Genomic DNA, 17,718 nt, shown 5'->3' with positions numbered 1-17,718 from the left:
TTTATACGTGAATGCGATTAATACGAACGAAGCTTTGCAATTTTTTTTTAATTCAAATTCTTATCGGTGTATACCGTCACATAACAGTATTTATGTATTAGGAATTTTTTATAGTCTATAGGTAAAAAATAGCTTTATATGTAAATAACCATTTTGGATAGTTATTATTTAATTTTGCGACAATGCGTTCTTATGAAAAGATAAAAATTCAATCCACTTAGTATATGTTGATCCGCTAAAGTGGTTATCAGAGAGCAGGGAACAACAGAAGCACATATATATATGCTTCTGTTTAATTAATATACATTTTAAAATAATTTCGATATATATTTCTTTTAAAATTCTGAAAAAAAAAATTATTCATTTTCCAATAAACAACTTCACAGATAACTGCTAACTACTCGTTAATTCACAATTATGCCCTATTTAAAGTAAATTTTCAACAGTTCAACATAATGAAAGACATTGTTTATTCTATTCTTTATTATCAAAACAATGTAAACATTTATATAAACAGAACTTGCATTTGACAATATAACAGAATATAGGTACTAAAACGAACGAGGAACTAGTGTTGATTTTGATAAAAAAAATACAATACAAAGCAGTCCTAAGGTAAAGAAAAAATTTAATTATATGACTTCTCTCTTAGGCAGTTTGCAAGTTCAACTGAAAAATGATAATGTATAACTGAAAATTCTTAACCCTACCTTTGGCACTAATGCCTAACCTGAACTAACTTACTCTAGATATAATTATTTCTTTAAAAATGCTAAAAAAATATTTCTCACTTAAGTAAAGGCCTTTTGACGTTTTTTTTTCACGTAAGTACACGCGTAAGACACAAATAATCACAATTCAGTACCTTATTTACCCGATAAGGTAATGCGAGCTTCGAATTGCACCTAAATTACAGTGATAGAGTGCGGAACTTTATGGGGATTATTTATAAACAAATTGCAGTTAATTCCTTTTATATCAAATAGTAATATCAAGAATTCAATGCATCAGTACATGATGTCGCCTTCTTTATTTCACAGTATTTCCATTAAAGCTACATAAATAAGTATTATTGATCCATCACAGTGACTCATATTGCTTTCTTTTAATGATAGAATTAAAATTGCACCAATCATATACGTGATGACCACCAAAACTAACTAAAAATTTCAATTAAATAACAGGACAACTTTAAGTTTTTGTTTCCGTTAAAAATCGCTCCCTGATGAAACCCAAAGCAGGACAGCTGCCATTAACATCACTCACAAGAGGAGCTAATCTCAAGCAACGTTGCTATTTTTTGCTCCTTTATTTTTTTTTTAAACTTTGAGCATTTCTAAAAATTTTAACTCCCAATTAAATCGAAAAAAAAAATAAATAAATAAAACATGCATCAATAATAAAGCTTTTAAACACTAACATAGTTTTCTCTGACTCTGACAATCAAACATATTCCGAGTTTTGGGACAAAACTTCCTATATACCAGCCTTATTCGGGCAGACTATGCTGTTTCTGAAAGCTCTCTTTGGCCATTTTCCTGAGCTGCTCCGCCATAGCCCTACCGCCCTCTTCAACCATATTGTAGAAGACGCTGTTAGGATTCTTGAGGAGATTATGAGGATGGTCGAACTCCACCATGGTACCGGAATCCATCACCAGGACTTTATCAGAGTCCATGATGGTGTTGAGACGATGGGCCACGGTGAGCACTGTACAATCAGAAAACTTTTTTCTGATGGTTTTTTGAATCAAGGCGTCAGTCCTTAAAAAAAATGTTTTTTTTAAGTAAATAAATTGATATGTAATATAGTAAGCTTACTGAGGATCAACATTGGCAGTGGCTTCATCCAGCATAAGGATTTTGTTCTTTCTTATAATAGCTCTGGCGAGGCAAATGAGTTGTCTTTGTCCGACACTATAATTGGCCCCTCTGTCCATAACTCGATTCTCCAATCGATTGATTATGTTGGCAGGATCGTTTAATTCCACATCTTCAATGGCTTTGTACAACATATCGTCGTTGTATTCATCAAATGGGTCTAAGTTGTAGCGTAAGGTCCCTGAAAACAACACTGGGTCTTGAGGAATAATGGAGATCTTGGAGCGCAACTGTTCCAACTGCACATCATTAGTGTCCACTTCATCAATTTTGATGCTTCCCTCTACGGAGGCGAGCCGAAATAGTGCCGAAATAAGTGAAGATTTTCCCGCTCCAGTTCGACCTACAATGCCCACTTTCTCATTAGGCTCGATCTTAAAACTCAATTGCTTCAGCACTAAGGCTCCTTCGCTATCATAGCGCAAGCCCACATTTTCAAATTTAATCATCCCACTTTGAGGCCATTCTTTGGGAGGTTGAATGGGTTTGTCCGGTTGCTTTTCTGGGGGCAATTGTTTGTACTCCAACACCCTTTCAACTGACATCAACTGATTGGCCACTTCAGCTGACTGGCGAAGTCCCCATTGCACCATCATGGTAAGGGAAGTTGCTTGGGTGATGGCGAGACCCACGTCACTACTACTAATTTCTAGACCCATGAGAATGTTGAAATATGTTAAGAGATCAAACGAATGTTGAGAACTTACTGCTGAATATTAGGAAACTAAAGGTGACCAGGGAAATGAAGGTAAAGCAGAGCATATCCATGATGAGGCCGAAGGCGGAGCTGGCGGCGATGAACATGAACCAGGCACTTGTGTGGCCGTCTTGATACTTGTCGAATTCGTTCCGCAAAATATTTTCGGCCTCAAATGCTCTGATAGTGGTTAAGCCAGTAAGGGTGGCACTTAAGTGAGTAAAAACAGGGCTGCGCACTAGATTTTTTTGAATAGTTATACCAGAAAAACTCCACCAAGTATTATACTTACTGACTCCTTCCAACCGTTTAATGTTTTTGGAGGTTTTCAAGTAGACATGCCTAAACACCATGGATATGGCACCCATTACTGCCACCACTCCCAAAAAGATTGGTTTTACTACTGTGATCAAGATTATTGAACCTAAGGCCATGAGAATGAGCTGAAATTAAATTCAATAATTAGTAAGTTAACTTCGGATATAAGAATTAATTAAATTTTACCTGAGACGCATCTAAAATAGCTTTTGGAAGCAGCTCATCTACAGACCCAATATCTTTAGAAAACCTGTTCAATATACGCCCACCGGGATTAGTGTCAAAAAACCTCATGGCAGTATTAATGACGCTGTAGAAAATGCTATCATGTAGCTTCTGCGAGCTAATCATAGCCAGTTTGTAGAACAGCATCGACCTTAGTAGTGCTAAAGCGAACAGGCTTACTATCAAACTTCCGTAGATGTCCAAGAACAGATTTCTCTCCCACTCTACCGCGTGAAAGAGGAACGGGGCTGCTCTGAGAGTCTTTGCAATGTCGCTAGAGTTAGAGTTGTTGAGGACTTCTTGCAGATGAATCGGCAATTGATTAGAGTTTTTGTAATCCTCGATAGCCACCCAAAAGCTGACGAAGTAATCTACACTCATGGCAGTTCCTTGAGCCAACAAGTAGAGGAGGAACACGAAGAGGACGAAGAATATGTTGCCACCTGAAGTGGCATACTTCCAAAACAGGTTTCCCTTTACTTTGCCTTTTGACGACTCCTCTTGCAGGTCCTTCATTTTGATCTCCCGCTTTTCTTCCTCCTGAAATTGCCGTTAGTAATGGCCAATGTTAGGTGATTATTAACATTAATTCTTACATCCTCTCTATCTTCATCCTGGTCTACTAAAAGGGCCTCGGGTATGCTCAGCTCACTCATTGCACTTACTAGAGATTTAATACTCTTAACCGACATCTTTCTGTCTTTCTTCGCCATTTCTATGGATTTTAGTTTCTCCTCTTCCGACATTTCCGTTTCGGTAGTTAAAAGCTTTGCGTAGAGATTTTCACTTTCCGACAACTTACTGAAGGTCCCTTCATTCTCAATACGGCCCTAAGGTCAAAAGTAGTAGTAAATTGCTAATAAAAATTAAGTTGTAAAATAAGACTTACATTATTGAGTATGATAATATTATCGGCGTCTTTCAAAAAATGTACTTGGTGTGTTACCAAAATACGAGTTTTGTTATGCAAATACCCGTTGATGCATAGGTCGTATAAATGTTTAGCTACGTGAATATCGACGGCAGATAAGGGATCATCTAAAAGATAAATATCTGCGTCTCTGTAGATAGCCCTTGCAAGGTTAATTCGTGCTTTTTGACCTCCGGATAATGATGCTCCTGAAAATTAAATTTATTGTTTATGGAAATCTGCAATACGATTCATTAATTAACATTTGTAAAGTGTCAAAAATCATATACCTCTATCTCCTACAATGGTTAAATCTCCATTGGAAAACTGCTCAAAGTCTTTTTCTAACGCACAGGCTCTCACCACGTCTTGATACCTCTTCTTATCATAGAGTGAACCAAAGAGAATATTTTGCCGGACTGTGGCGGCGAATACCCAAGACTCCTGAGAGGCATAAGAAACCTTTCCATTGACGTGAATTTTACCACTGACCAACTCTAATTCAGCTGTAAAAACCTCAATTAAAATCCTCCTTTAAAAACGGCCCAGAATTTACCTAGAATGGTCTGTAACAAGGAGCTTTTGCCGCTGCCCACAGGTCCGATAATGCCGATTAAATCCCCCCTGTTGATGTTCATGGAAATATTTTCCAAGGCGTTATCGGACAACTTGGCGTTCCACTTCACCGTCAAATCTTCCAGCAAAACCGAATGCTTGGTTGCCAAATCTCCGTTAAGATTTGGACTGTGAGGCACATACTCTTCATTAAGCATGAACTCTTCTAGACGTTTAATGGCCACGATCAATTCGGCCATTTCAGAGATACCGCGAACGAACATTTGAGACATTATCTGGCACACTACGTTCAAATAAGACATAATTACAAAGACCTGGAAGTAGTTGTATTGTAGCAATGATGGTGCAAGTAGAAATTGGTACCTTTGGCGCTGTGATAGATTGTTCCATAAGGGCGATGGTAAGGAGGGTTGCAAACATGGCCAATCTCGTAGTGAACAAGTTGAAGGCCATATACAAGCCTCTGACGTAAGAAGATTTGGTGATGATCTTCAATTCCGCCTTCCTGGCGAATCTAATCAGTTTGGCGAACGGTTTTTCCCACGCGTACATTTTAATTACTTGAATCCCTGAAAGAATTTCGTCCATCAATCTGACTCTTTCGTCGGTTTTCAAAGCTGTGGCCTTTCGATAGATCGCAGAAAGTTTGCCGGTGTAACCTTGAATGGCAACAACAATAAAAACTATGAGAATGCCATAAATTCCCGCCATTCCCACATCGATCCACATGAGGTACATAATGATTAGTGTAACGAGAGGGGAGACCCACATATGATGTACCAAAATGGTAACCAAGTCAAACCTGCTCACATCATTGGAGAGCAGATTGACGATCTTTCCTGCAGCAACGTCTCCTAAAGCTGTTTTGCTGAGTCTTAAAGACTAAGACCAGAAATATCAGTAGTGATTAATAAAGAAAGACAATTGGGGAAGTACCTTTCGATATATCAAGGCACATGCCGCCGCCCTGATTTTCATCCCATAATGGAATGCACCCATGATGTACTGGTTAGTGAGCAAGGCCGTAAAGAAGGCACACAATGAAATTGCACCGGCATATATCAAGGCATCTTCTCTGGTCATTGTAGAATCTGATCTGAAATAAGCGAGGAGGTTTCCTAACATTAAAGGCTGGATCAAACTGCAGGCCTGCATCAGGACAATGGTAATTCCCAGGATGGTGTACTCGGGCCAGAACGTCTTGAAGATGCCCCATATAAGATTGGGTCTTTTGTTTTTCAACTTTGCATCTTCGTATAATTTATTCCAAACTCTATATATAACGGGGTTATTAAAATTAGTTAGTCACAGAGGAAAACATCAAGATAATTTTTAACCAATAACGATGTAACTACTTAAATACCTTTCTAATCTATTTCCTAAAAGCATACTCCTATCGCTTTTAATGGGGTTGTAGAGATCTTGTTCTTCTAAAGTTTTTAAGTATCCCCTCTTGAACATTCCATAAGTGTATCTAAAATATATATTTTTTCAGGTATACTCATAAAATTTATATGTTTCACTTTTTAATCAGATTTCACAGAATTTCCAGGGAATGTGTGTTTGTATACATATAATATAATACATATTAATTTGTACATTATTAATTTTAAAAAAAGTTAAAATCAATAAAAAATAATATTAAGTCGGAGATGCCCTAAGCCTACTTGTGATGATACAACACGTGACAGCCTTTTTATGGCATTATACCATCCCTATATAGAAATTTTATTTCAACTGGTTTGTTTTGAAATGTTTAGTTGTTATTTTTTGGAAAGTTTTTTAACGTGTTTTAATTATTTTAATATGCATCTAATTATTTGAATTATTATTAAAAAATGGGAGATATATAACAATAGCGTAGACGCAGTGATTGGTAAGAAGGGATATTTGAATATTGATTATTATCATGTTCCAGAAGTGCGATTTCATGCGTGAATATAATTTTACAATAATTTGATATGTTATTAATACGTTGTGTACGTTGTTCTACTGTTTTTATTTGTTGGTATCCTATTTATAACTATTGAAAGCGAACAAAAATTTAATAATAATTTTTTATAAATGCCTATACACTACACTCAATGACGCAACATGAGGTGGACTTCGTATATTATAGGGCTATCATCTGTGTTTGTCAGCCCGCGACAGCGACAGCTGTTATTTTTGATTCATCAATATGGCGTGGTTTTGAAAAGTTTAGTTAAGTTTGTGGGTAAGATCCAATTTTTTTTATTTAAAACATATTTTTGCACATTATAACTATAATTATCAAAACCTAAGATGGAATTGTCCATAAATTAACAAGAATTCCTATGGTACAAAGATTCGTAACGCAGCGTTTTGAAAATTGATGGTTGGGACTTCTGAGCGTGAAACTTCAATAATATTACGTTACATTATACATATAACCCCACAGAAGTACAATATTACACAAACATGTGTTGTATGTAGTGTTTTAGGCCTTACAAATACCATATAAAAACCCCCTGCCAAATATGCTTCTAAATACAAGCTACCTTTCAATTCCTAAGCATTTCAATTGTAATTCTATTAGGACTTTCAGCTTTATTCTACGGCTATAATTTCCATTCTCTCACGAATTCCTCTAAGAATTAATACATTACAATACGCTATAATACTTTTCATTACGCTAATGCCTCGTAACTTGAAAAAAAAAGATAGAAAATATCTGAGGCATTGAGATTAAGATAAATTTAACACTTATAGTATATCCATGTATAGTATACTACGTCCCTTATCAAAGACAGGGTCCAAAGCCTAAGTAACTAAGTTCCCTTTTAAAACCACATAAATCAAACCATCTGCCTGACCACAAGCAGAAGACTGCTGCTCTTGAAATTTATCTCTTCCTACTTTAACTATAAAAGCGCAGGAGTTATTTTAAGATGTTAGACAAAGCAGAATGTTTCAGAGATTGTATAGAACTTGATCAGGGCCGGATTTAAATTTATGAAAACCATAATAAATATGCAGAATAAGCAAAATTCCCTTTGAAGTTTACTACTTTAAAACCATTTTCTTGCGTTCGTTATACTTAATAGCGTCAGGGATTACTGAAAAGTCGTAAATTTCTACCCGTAATACGATAGTGTAAAAGTCCATCATCGCGTCACATTAAAATTCCTTGGCAAAACTCTTCTGCTCATAACTTATCGATTCCTTGAAATTTATTTCCGACTCAAACATCATCTGTAATTTTGAAATTACGCTTTGTAAAGCACCAGAAACATAAGCTTTTATCGGAAATCTTGACACTGACCATTTGGTCCATTTTGAGTTACGACTTAAGGTGAAAAAATATATTTATGGGCCAGTCTCAACATCTGTCAATGGACATTTCTCGGTAAAATACTACACCAAATGTATTGACAGTCTCCACTATAATTATAATTGGTAAGAGACGTAAACCTATCTTACGATTATTAAATTATATGTCTAAGGACTCTCAAGAGCACCAGACTCAAGTGTGTCCTTATTAAAAATAAAAATGTTCTTTGTGTGGGCTGATATTCGGTCGATTATATCAAGCGGTATTAAAATCAGCCAGGCATTATCGATACAAAAGAGAATTATTCAAATCGGGGATTAAATATTGGGTTTCAGAGCAAGGCATGAATAAAAGGCTCATCTTGACATTGTAATGATACACCTCTGCTCGTACTAGGTAGAATATACTTAATGATTTTCGTGAATAAACTTACGTGAAAAATAATAATCCCAGGGGCGTGGATTTGTCCCTCGGGTTTGGATTTACATGTTCTTCAGTAAAATCCATATTGCTCAAGAAGTCACTAGCATGGAAGATAAATCTTTTTTTGGACTGTGAAACTTTTCACGCTTGAGAATTATTTATATATTCTCCACGAGTTCGATGATGATGAAGTCTGGCCTGCAGCAGGTATTTTTACAGCTGTAACTGGTGTTTGTTTTGCTCTTCCTTCCTCTGTGCCTCTTGCAATTTAACACGAAGTCGAAAAGATTTACGACCAGGGTTCGCCCAGAATTGCTTATTGGGTTTTCAGCCAAAGCAGATCGTTTGTAGCATATGGAAATCAGTCTTTTTTGTAATACAGGTGAAAAGGGCAGTCTGAAAAAGAAGTTTCCTTAAATGAAATGTTTATTCATAATAACATTTTAATCAAACAAAACTATGTCAACTCACGTACATTTTTCAGTGCTAATACGCTCTGGCATTTGTTATAACTGTTTGATAATATGATGCAATCGAATTCTTCGGAACTCTTATTAAAATTAACGTCAGATATCCACTAAAAGTTAAGTGGTATATTGTTAGGGTTTCGATAACAGTGGATTTCAAGCGATAATAGACGATGAAAGCATATAATTAAATGCGCGTTGGTGATCACTCAAGTAATAAATCTGATGAAATAGAGGCAGGCCTCCGTTTACTTTTATTGAGAGCAATGTATAGAATATGAACGTACTCGAAAATTTATTGCTGTTGCAGTGGTGTGGTTCCAAAGATAATTAAAAATGTGTCGAAAAATTGCTTAGTTTTCGGATAAATATTACAATCTCAGTTTCTTACCCAACATGGCTCTGCTGATTCTTGAATTGAGATGACAATTTCGAGAAAATAAACCTATATATATGCTACAAAGTTACCTATGCGTATATGTAGGTTAAGGCTGGCTAGGGTCAAGGTAGTTGGGAATTTTTGAAAAATCGTTTTGTTTTTTGGTGAATCTAAGGTTGGGCAGATCTAAGGGTATTTTATTATGATGCAGCAATATTTGTGAATATGTATGTCATTAATAGAAAACTTGTATAAGGCAAAGGACATAGTAACTAGATATTGTCATACACCATTAAGTGATTAATCAATAAGTAAATTGCTGTTACTTAATATCAATACATTGCTAAGTAATTTTGTTATAAAATTATAAAAGTTGACAATCATGATTATCATAACAGAAGAACTTTGTGAAATACAATTATTAAGGATTACTTTGTCATTACTAGAACCCCTTCAGCTTCAAATCCTCAAATTGTAGTCTCAACTACAATTCACATAAAATCACATAGACATTTATTGTTATTAAGTAACAGCAATTTGTTTATCGATTAATCACTTAATGGTGTATAACAATATCCAGTTACCATGTCCGGGTCGGGTGATAAATGTCCTTAGACTCGCTATAGGCAGCCGCTTTGCTTAGTAGTGTAATAAAACAACCACCTATCATGACAAACTCCAAGTGCCGTTTTGCCAAATTAAGTATTTTTTTCCTTCGTGGTACCAATAAAATTTTCCAATTATTATTGGTAAGTAGTGTCATTTTCGTGTTTCTTCTATAAAAATGAACTAGTTCGTCTTAATTAATCTTTTAATACTGGCGTACAATTTCAACGAATATGCCGTCAAAACTTACTGATTTGATGAGAGTGACTAGCGAGAACCACATAACTGATACGACCTTCGACCAATTACGAAAACATCAAATGTTTATACGCTTTTCATTTAAATAATACGAATGTTGCCGTAATAGCAGTCGTGCGGCATAAGGTATTATTGAAATGATTACCAGTACCAATTTTATGGTCCTATTGCTTATCACTTCGCAATTACACACGTCGCTGGATGTCACCTCAAGGATGAACACAAATTGATACTGAAACATGAGAACCTAGAAAAGTATTCCGTTTTGAGATTGACACAGCGATTTTTCCGGCGATTTTCGTACCTCTTTCACGCACAATTAGAAATCGATATGCACTTTAAAATCACTTGAATAAAAATTTTACTTCAGCAGAAAAATTATGCTTATTGTACCACTTTAATTCAGATTTATTTAACTTCGTTACCTTTAAGTAATTATCAGGAACGCTTTTGATGCACGAAACTCTTTGCGGTCTTTGAAACTCCGAGATCACGCATCGAGGTACTACTACCAAGTATATGTGGTTCCGCTTGTTGTACCTAACACTACCCGTTTCCCTTGCCGTGTTGCCGGCGACTGCCGGACTATGATGAATATGGGAAAAAACCCGCAAAGCCAGCATCTTCTTTGAATACGGTGTTGCCATGTCTTCAATCTATTCTGTCCGATTTAATGCCAAGAAATCAAGCACTGGCGAACTTCGAATAAGACTAAGCAATAATTTGACCTTGTTCCATGGTTTTATGGCAATTATCTTCTTGGTAAAGTTATATAAACTTAGATTTTTGAGTACATTTTTTTTTTAATTAGATCAGAAAAGGATAATCACTCCTGAAAGAGAACAAACTAAACACGATTTAGTTGTTTTACCTAAGTATTTATAAAAAAAAATGATTTATGAGCCAATCAGTGCAATTAAATGGCTCATGAAAATTGAAAAAACTGTTTTACTTCATGTTTTCCGTTGTTTTTGTATTTTAAATAGATACTACCACACTTCCACAGTTCCAAGGAAATTATTGTTAACTATTTTCTTGTTGCTTTATGATCAGCGGCAACCTTGCAAAAAACCCGCTGAAATAGATTTAACGATACTAAAATTGAGATGTAAGTCTGAAGTGGCTGGACGAATTTTGGTTTCTACTCGAACCGATTTTCCTGCCTTTAAGTTTTAAATCATTTGACCCTGAATTCAAAACATTAAGACCTGACTCAAACGAGCCTTAACTTTACAGTTAAATCCATTTACAACCTTTAGAAATCTTTGAAATTTAAAAATGAGGTAAGAAAATTTTGGCTGATAGACATAAAAAGATCATATTGTATTTGTGTTCATATATCAGAATGGATGCTTTAGTTTGCAATGTCCAGAGGTGACTGACTTCAAAAAACTCAAAAACACATAAATGTGTAAAAGCTCAGAAATTGGAATATGACGAAAATCGGTCATATCCTTCATTCATAATCCTTTAAAATGTAGGAAAGTAAAAAAGTTGCTTTGGAGTGGCTGATTTTACTTAAAGATTGATCCAGAATAGTTCACAAGTAAAGCACAATCACACAAAATACCAGAAAATTTTTAAAAATGCCACACTGTCTTTGGAACCACTTTTGACAATTCAATTTTGTATTGTCCGTCTTTCGATATATGTCATAATGCTTCTTTTCCATCTTTATTTAGTCTCATTTTTCGAGTCACAATTTAGAAAAAATCAGAGTTTCAAATAAATTTTAAAAATTGACAGCTCTGTTGATGTATACATCTCAACCCTTCCTACATCAATATAAAAAAGTTATCACGTTTTCTCATTACTATTTTATTCATAATACGGAACACTTTATAAACTTCTCTGATCGTTTCTATTTAGCCTAATAATTTAGTCACGATTTAGCAAAGATTGAAAAAATTTCAAATCGATTTTAAAAATTCGTAATGTAGGCATTCCTATGATACATACAGTGTGATCCAGTTGTTTTGGGGTCAGTCTGTAAAAAGTTTATTGATTGTGCGATTTAGCCCGGATTTTTTTTTATTATAGAACTCGATAAAGTGCACATTTTCAACAAAAATGACCTGGTTGATGTAAAATTCAACGCCTATTATGATAGTTTCTAGGAGCAAAATTTTAATAAATCATATTAGCGATTTTTTTAGAAAAAATCTGTGTACGCCACTGTATTGACCACCTCTCAAAATGGGTCTGTGGGAAATTTTATTGTAAAATTTTTAGTAACAACGATTTTGTAGAAGAATTAAAAATTCACCCTTAGCACTTATTTATTTTTTAAAATTCATAGTAGGCTATGGAGAACAAGTGAAGTGTTTACCTGTCAAACAAACGAAATAAACATCAATATCGATATTAGAACTTATTTGTGCTTAATACAAATTAAATTATTAATTATTATAATTATGTAAAATTTAAGTGTAAGAGAAAAAACAGAAATTTTTCGTTTTGTTGGCGACAACGTGAGTGCACACGGCAGCAGAAGCTGCGGCAGAATGTAGAAGTCGACATCAGACATCTAGATAGACCGTTAAGTCGAAGTAACGAGGCAAAATGGACGTCGTGGACTTTTTCTAAATAATAACCAAATTTTGCAATATTTTAACGACAATCCTCGAAATAGTATTAGAATGGCTAGCTAAGATCCTTAATATGCCCAGAGAAAGTATAAGAAGATGTAAGTAAGTATCTAGTGTGTATTTTTAATTCTACAAAATTGTTATTACTCAAAATTTGTTTTAAAAATTTTGTACAAGCTCATTTTCAGGGGTGGTTAATCCAGTGGCGTGTACAGATTTTTTCTAAAAAAATCGCTAATATGATTTATTAAAATTTTGTTCCTAGAAACTGTCATAATAGGCGTTGAATTTTATATCAACTAGGACATTTTTGCTGAAAATGTGCAATTTATCAAGCTTCATAATTTAAAAAAAATCCAAGCTAAATCGCACAATCAATAAACTTTTCAGAGACTGATTCCAAAACAAATGAGTCACACTATATGTCAACATCTTCCCCGTCGATGCCAAAACTTCGAAAAACTGAAAAATTATACTGAGCATGTCAATGTCTTTTGTTGTTTGACGCCTTTGGAATAGTCCAGGGGCTCGATTTTATAGTAACAGATTAAAATGAGAATTCCATTTTTGGTGACGTTAATTGGCCAAATTCCTATATACAATCAGGGCGTTGTATGGTTTTGACATTTTTATCAACTTCATTCAACTTTATAATTTTTAGGTATCTACTTGACCGCTTTTCAGTTAATCAAAAACTTATTTTGGAAAAATTCGTTGGTTAATCATCACTGTTTACGTTTAAAGTATTGATATTATTAATTAGTTCAAGATTGGCCTAATAAACCCTTCAATATGAAATTGTAGCTGTGATAAAAATGCCTACAAAAATCCTATTTTACTATTTTGATCAGATGAAATCAGCGCAAAAACCATTTGTTATCAACAGTTGTTGGTATGGCCTTGAAAACGGTGAGAAACTCAAAATATTTGTCGAATCAACATATGTCTTACAGTAAACAGCTTTATTATGTAGATATTTGCATGATCACTATTATAAGAAGAGTACCGCAAGGACTTTTTTGACGAATCGCTTATTTGAGCCGGGTACTTACCTACTTCTCGTTTTTGCAGGCACACACAGTTATCAATTCACTCAAGTATCGCCTAAAAAAATCTTAACGACACTATTTTTATCACTCAGCACTATAGTACGACCGCCCACTCCGTCAGCTCGCTCGCTATAATGACAAGACTCCATCCGAAATTGCACTTTTTAATGAGCTCAGATAATTGTTATCTATTATCTCGGAAACATATTTGTTTAAAGAGTTTTAGCATCAAGACGATGAATTTGCAGTTTTGATTCATAAATCCCCAGTTTCCGTCATAGATATTACTTGGAAGGTCTGTTTGACCAACTGCTGTAAATTTACGCTTTAACTGATCATGCAATCAGAAATTTCCGGTTATAGGTATATACGGTACTTAGGGCTGAAAACTAATAGAAATGAACATTTCGCCCATTTTTGTCTAATCGGATTACGTATGCTAGACGCGTTCTCCTGTCATTGCCAGTGGGTTGGAAGCAAATGCCATTTGCATAAACAGTTTGAATCTCCGGTACCACTTCTTGGAAGTATTTGAATACTGTCTGATGATGGTCCAGTTTAATTAAATCGTTTTGTATATGCAAGTTGACTTGCATTACATAGAGAGTGGTGCAATATGTACAAATCCCAGTTTTTTATATCTGAAAAATTGTTATATACATACTATAAAAATATGGATTTTATGATTTCAATTTTGTTTAATTTCTTTGGTCAAATTATAGTGATAACTCTTTAATTCTCAATCAGTAATATCCCAAAAAATACTATTGCAAAACTCTCCATGAATTCCGTAGATTTCTATTTGTGTTTATTATCAAACGAAAGAAGTAAAAAAAACAATTTGCATTAATTGAATCGGTCATTAACTCGTTATTAAGCTCTTGTAAAATGCACGATAAACATTAATAGAGCCTAATTGGCATCGTGGCACATCCATCATCGTTTTGAGTGTTTGACTGGGTATAATCAGGAAAGTGAGCTGTGTCCATCCGTGAGAGATATGAAGCGATTTCGGAAATAAAAGTCAAATGGAACAGCTGCTGTTTTAAATCAATAATTCCAGATTCCTTCCTCGAGTGTGAATCATGTTCCTATAGAATTAAGCATCCTGTTGAAAGCAATTTTCATTACATTCAGAGCAGAACTGTTTAGTTTGGGTGAGAGAGAAAAGTAATTGGATGATGTGACACTGTAGCGATATTTACTAGCTGTTTGACTTTCCAACACCAGAAAACAAATTGGAGCACTGAAACTAACCAGAGATTTTCCTGGGAAAAAAACTGTAATTTTTTTGTCTCAACTTTAACTTCGTTTTAGCATTGAGGAAGTTTAATAAAGATCTAAAAATCCCATTCAAGTTGCTTATAACGAGTTCTAAAGCGGATTGATTATTTCGTCGATTGCGTTGGAGGAACGTGTTTAAATGCCGACTTGAAACTGCTCCCGGAACGATGCCGGGCGAATCAGGATATAAGCCGGCGCGTATAGTCACTTGTGGGCGATCAATAGGATCTTTAATTGGGTCGCATTTGTATTTGAAATAGAACATTTTCAGACCAGACACATTAAATCAATTCACTTTTGCAACATGTTGTGCATTTTCTTTATTTACTTTAAATGCATCTCGGATGGTGCATAAACCCATTAGAGATAACATATTGATAATGAAAGTCGCGGAAAGATTATTATTCAGCTTCGTTTAGCCAACTTATTAATTTTATCAGAACAGTTCGAAAACGTTTTCGAAATTATATGCATCAAATTTAAGATTATATGATCATACCATGTACTATCTGCACGGAATGCCAATTAGATCCGTTTTAGAAGTGTGCGAGCAGGTTGTAATTACTATTATAAAGCATTATGTTCCTATAATGCGGTCTGCTTATTAATACTATCATATTAATAACATGTGTCCACGAGTTGATTAACATAGTAAGGCACAGAGCATTAAATTTTCGACACACAATTTCGAATCGGTTATTTAAATATCTCGAGGACTAGGAAATATTAATTAAATAAAAGATTTATTTTCTGCAAGACTTAGTTTAAGTCTGGAATTTTTATCGTTTACGCAGAACCAGGTAGAATGTAATAAAAGTACAAAATGTAAATTTGCAAGCATATTTGCTTTCCGACCATTCCATCAGTTGTAATGAAAGATATGACACAAAACAACTTGGGAAGGAGATAAATATACACAGCTACACTGTACATATTTCACATGTTAATACCCCTACCAAATTGAAATTTCCATCAATTTACTTTATGGTTTTAATGATAGTTCAAATACGATAGTTTATATGTTCGCAATAGTTTTAATAATCGAAGTGTTTTTAAAATATAAATGTGACAATTTTTTCGATTTCCCGAAACAAAACTTAATAAATTTCAAACATTAAATACTCCAAATTTTTCAGTATTTATGATTTCTCGGGGAGAAAGATTAACTGGATTAAATTTTGTTATGTAATAAAGGTTTGTTGCAAAATTTTTGAACACATATCAATTTTAATTTTCAATGAAACATATTACAAAAATGTTCTGGAAAGAAAGAAGCGGTAACCCACTCAAACAGACATAAAACTTTAATACGTCAGTTAGGACAACAAATTATTAAAAGTAATCCTTGTAAAATATACCCTATTTTCCCATACAAGATTCTCTTTATCCTCATTTACGTAAAACAATTCAGAGGTTTAAAGTTTATATTGTAGAAATGAAGCCAAAGAAAACAACTTTTAAATTAGTAAATATTTATTTTTCAAGGAAATACCTTTAACCGAAAAAAAACAGAGAAACAGGTCTGAGATAATTTGTGGGATACAGAAAAATCACATCTTTCACGTTATTTACAAAATTTTATTGATTACGTAGTAAAATACGCTTAAATAGAAAAAATACTTAATAGCGACTAGCGACTGCGCATTTAACGTCCGAGGTTTCATGTGACATTTACCAAATAAGTGCATTAAAAACTGTCATTTGAAGCAAAAAATATATAATATAATTTGTTGGATCACTGTTGTGGCGACAGTGAGACTCACATAAACAGAGATTAACGAGTATATACAAGGCTCATACAAATTACCCGACCCTGTGTACACGTTTCTCCTGGCTCTTCTACCCCCTCATTCCACGTTCTTACCAATTTCGAAGATAGTCAATCATACTCATACGTAGTCATTAAAGTAGTGATCAGTCAGGTCTAACCTTTTGTTTAATAAAATAACTCAAATATACGATAAGTCTCGATGAGGATTGTTGTTCGGAATAAATGTAATCGCCAGAGCAAGAGGAGTAGGCAAGCGGTTTCAAGAATTCAATACAAAAGACGACGTTGGCATATTGCGAACAATATTATTAAAATATATGTATGTTGTTAAAAATAGAGCTGCGAATATACTGGCAAGAGATTTTCTGATGAGCTTGGTTGCGAGATGTTAAGACCAATAAAGAATTTTCAGAAGTTTTTATAAATAAATTGAATATAAGAAACTGTCAAAATGAAAGTTGCAGATATATCAAGATATATGATGTATATGAGATGATATTCGGTAAATGGTATTTGACAACGACAAACGCAGAATAACCTGAAAATCCAGTCCAGGTAAATAAACAGTTAGTTAACGCCCCGGCCTATGGATAATATATCTTTTCAGTGATTACGTGCAGATTTATGTTGACCGGCAAAAAACACCGACTTCCTAATTTTGACAGACGCATATGCAAAATAATTTAAAGTATCTTCGATGAAGAGGATAACCACTGAAGAGATCATTATGTAAAACATTTGCAAACTTTGACATACCTGTGATAAATAAAGGAAACTAAACTTTCAAGAAAAATACAATAATTTTGTAATATCAACGCTTCAAACCATATGACATTATCTCCAGAACACCAACGAACAATATTAAATAATCTATTGAGTGAACAGGTAAATAACAATACGCCAATGCTGACCCAGCTGGCGGGAATTCTGTTTAATTATAAGGCACCAGAGCATTTAAAAGAAAAGTGTTGGATCAATGGTGTGGTTATAGTGTC

General features: G+C 34.4%; 1 protein-coding gene across 4 annotated transcripts; it reads right to left on the bottom strand.

Annotated features, from left to right (window-relative positions):
• Window positions 1-306: 306 nt before the first annotated feature.
• LOC136340934 (ATP-binding cassette sub-family C member 4-like) lies at window positions 307-14,065 on the bottom strand. 4 transcript variants are annotated; one of them, XR_010732404.1, is made up of 15 exons: window positions 10,457-10,627; window positions 8,332-8,717; window positions 5,970-6,080; window positions 5,543-5,879; window positions 4,970-5,488; window positions 4,587-4,920; window positions 4,321-4,536; window positions 4,010-4,239; window positions 3,717-3,950; window positions 3,082-3,660; window positions 2,870-3,020; window positions 2,588-2,815; window positions 1,821-2,529; window positions 1,421-1,763; window positions 307-1,336 (listed from the first exon to the last, which is right to left on the bottom strand). XR_010732404.1 is itself a non-coding variant. In XM_066285412.1 (14 exons), the coding sequence occupies exons 2-14, from the start codon at window positions 8,403-8,405 to the stop codon at window positions 1,490-1,492; spliced, it is 3,996 nt and encodes a 1,331-aa protein (XP_066141509.1). In that variant the 5' UTR covers window positions 8,406-8,717; window positions 13,672-14,065; the 3' UTR covers window positions 307-1,489. The 4 variants fall into 4 exon arrangements, 3 of the variants coding, with proteins under 3 accessions (XP_066141509.1, XP_066141508.1, XP_066141510.1); XM_066285412.1 differs by lacking the exon at window positions 10,457-10,627 and adding an exon at window positions 13,672-14,065 and having other exon boundaries at window positions 307-1,763; XM_066285411.1 differs by having other exon boundaries at window positions 307-1,763.
• Window positions 14,066-17,718: the final 3,653 nt, after the last annotated feature.

This window comes from Euwallacea fornicatus, chromosome 9 (genome assembly GCF_040115645.1).
Source record: "Euwallacea fornicatus isolate EFF26 chromosome 9, ASM4011564v1, whole genome shotgun sequence".
Classification (NCBI taxonomy): domain Eukaryota; kingdom Metazoa; phylum Arthropoda; class Insecta; order Coleoptera; family Curculionidae; genus Euwallacea; species Euwallacea fornicatus.
Note: the sequence above shows the minus strand (reverse complement) of the source record. Positions and strands in the feature narration are given on the sequence as shown.

Excerpts from the sequence above, each read along its gene's own strand:
- LOC136340934 (XM_066285412.1), bottom strand. The coding sequence starts at position 8,405 with ATGGATTTTACTGAAGAACATGTAAATCCAAACCCGAGGGACAAATCC. Across the intron at positions 6,081-8,331 it reads CTGGGATTATTATTTTTCAC|ATACACTTATGGAATGTTCA; the intron begins GTAAGTTTATTC and ends TATATATTTTAG. Across the intron at positions 4,537-4,586 it reads CTTGTTACAGACCATTCTAG|CTGAATTAGAGTTGGTCAGT; the intron begins GTAAATTCTGGG and ends AGGTTTTTACAG.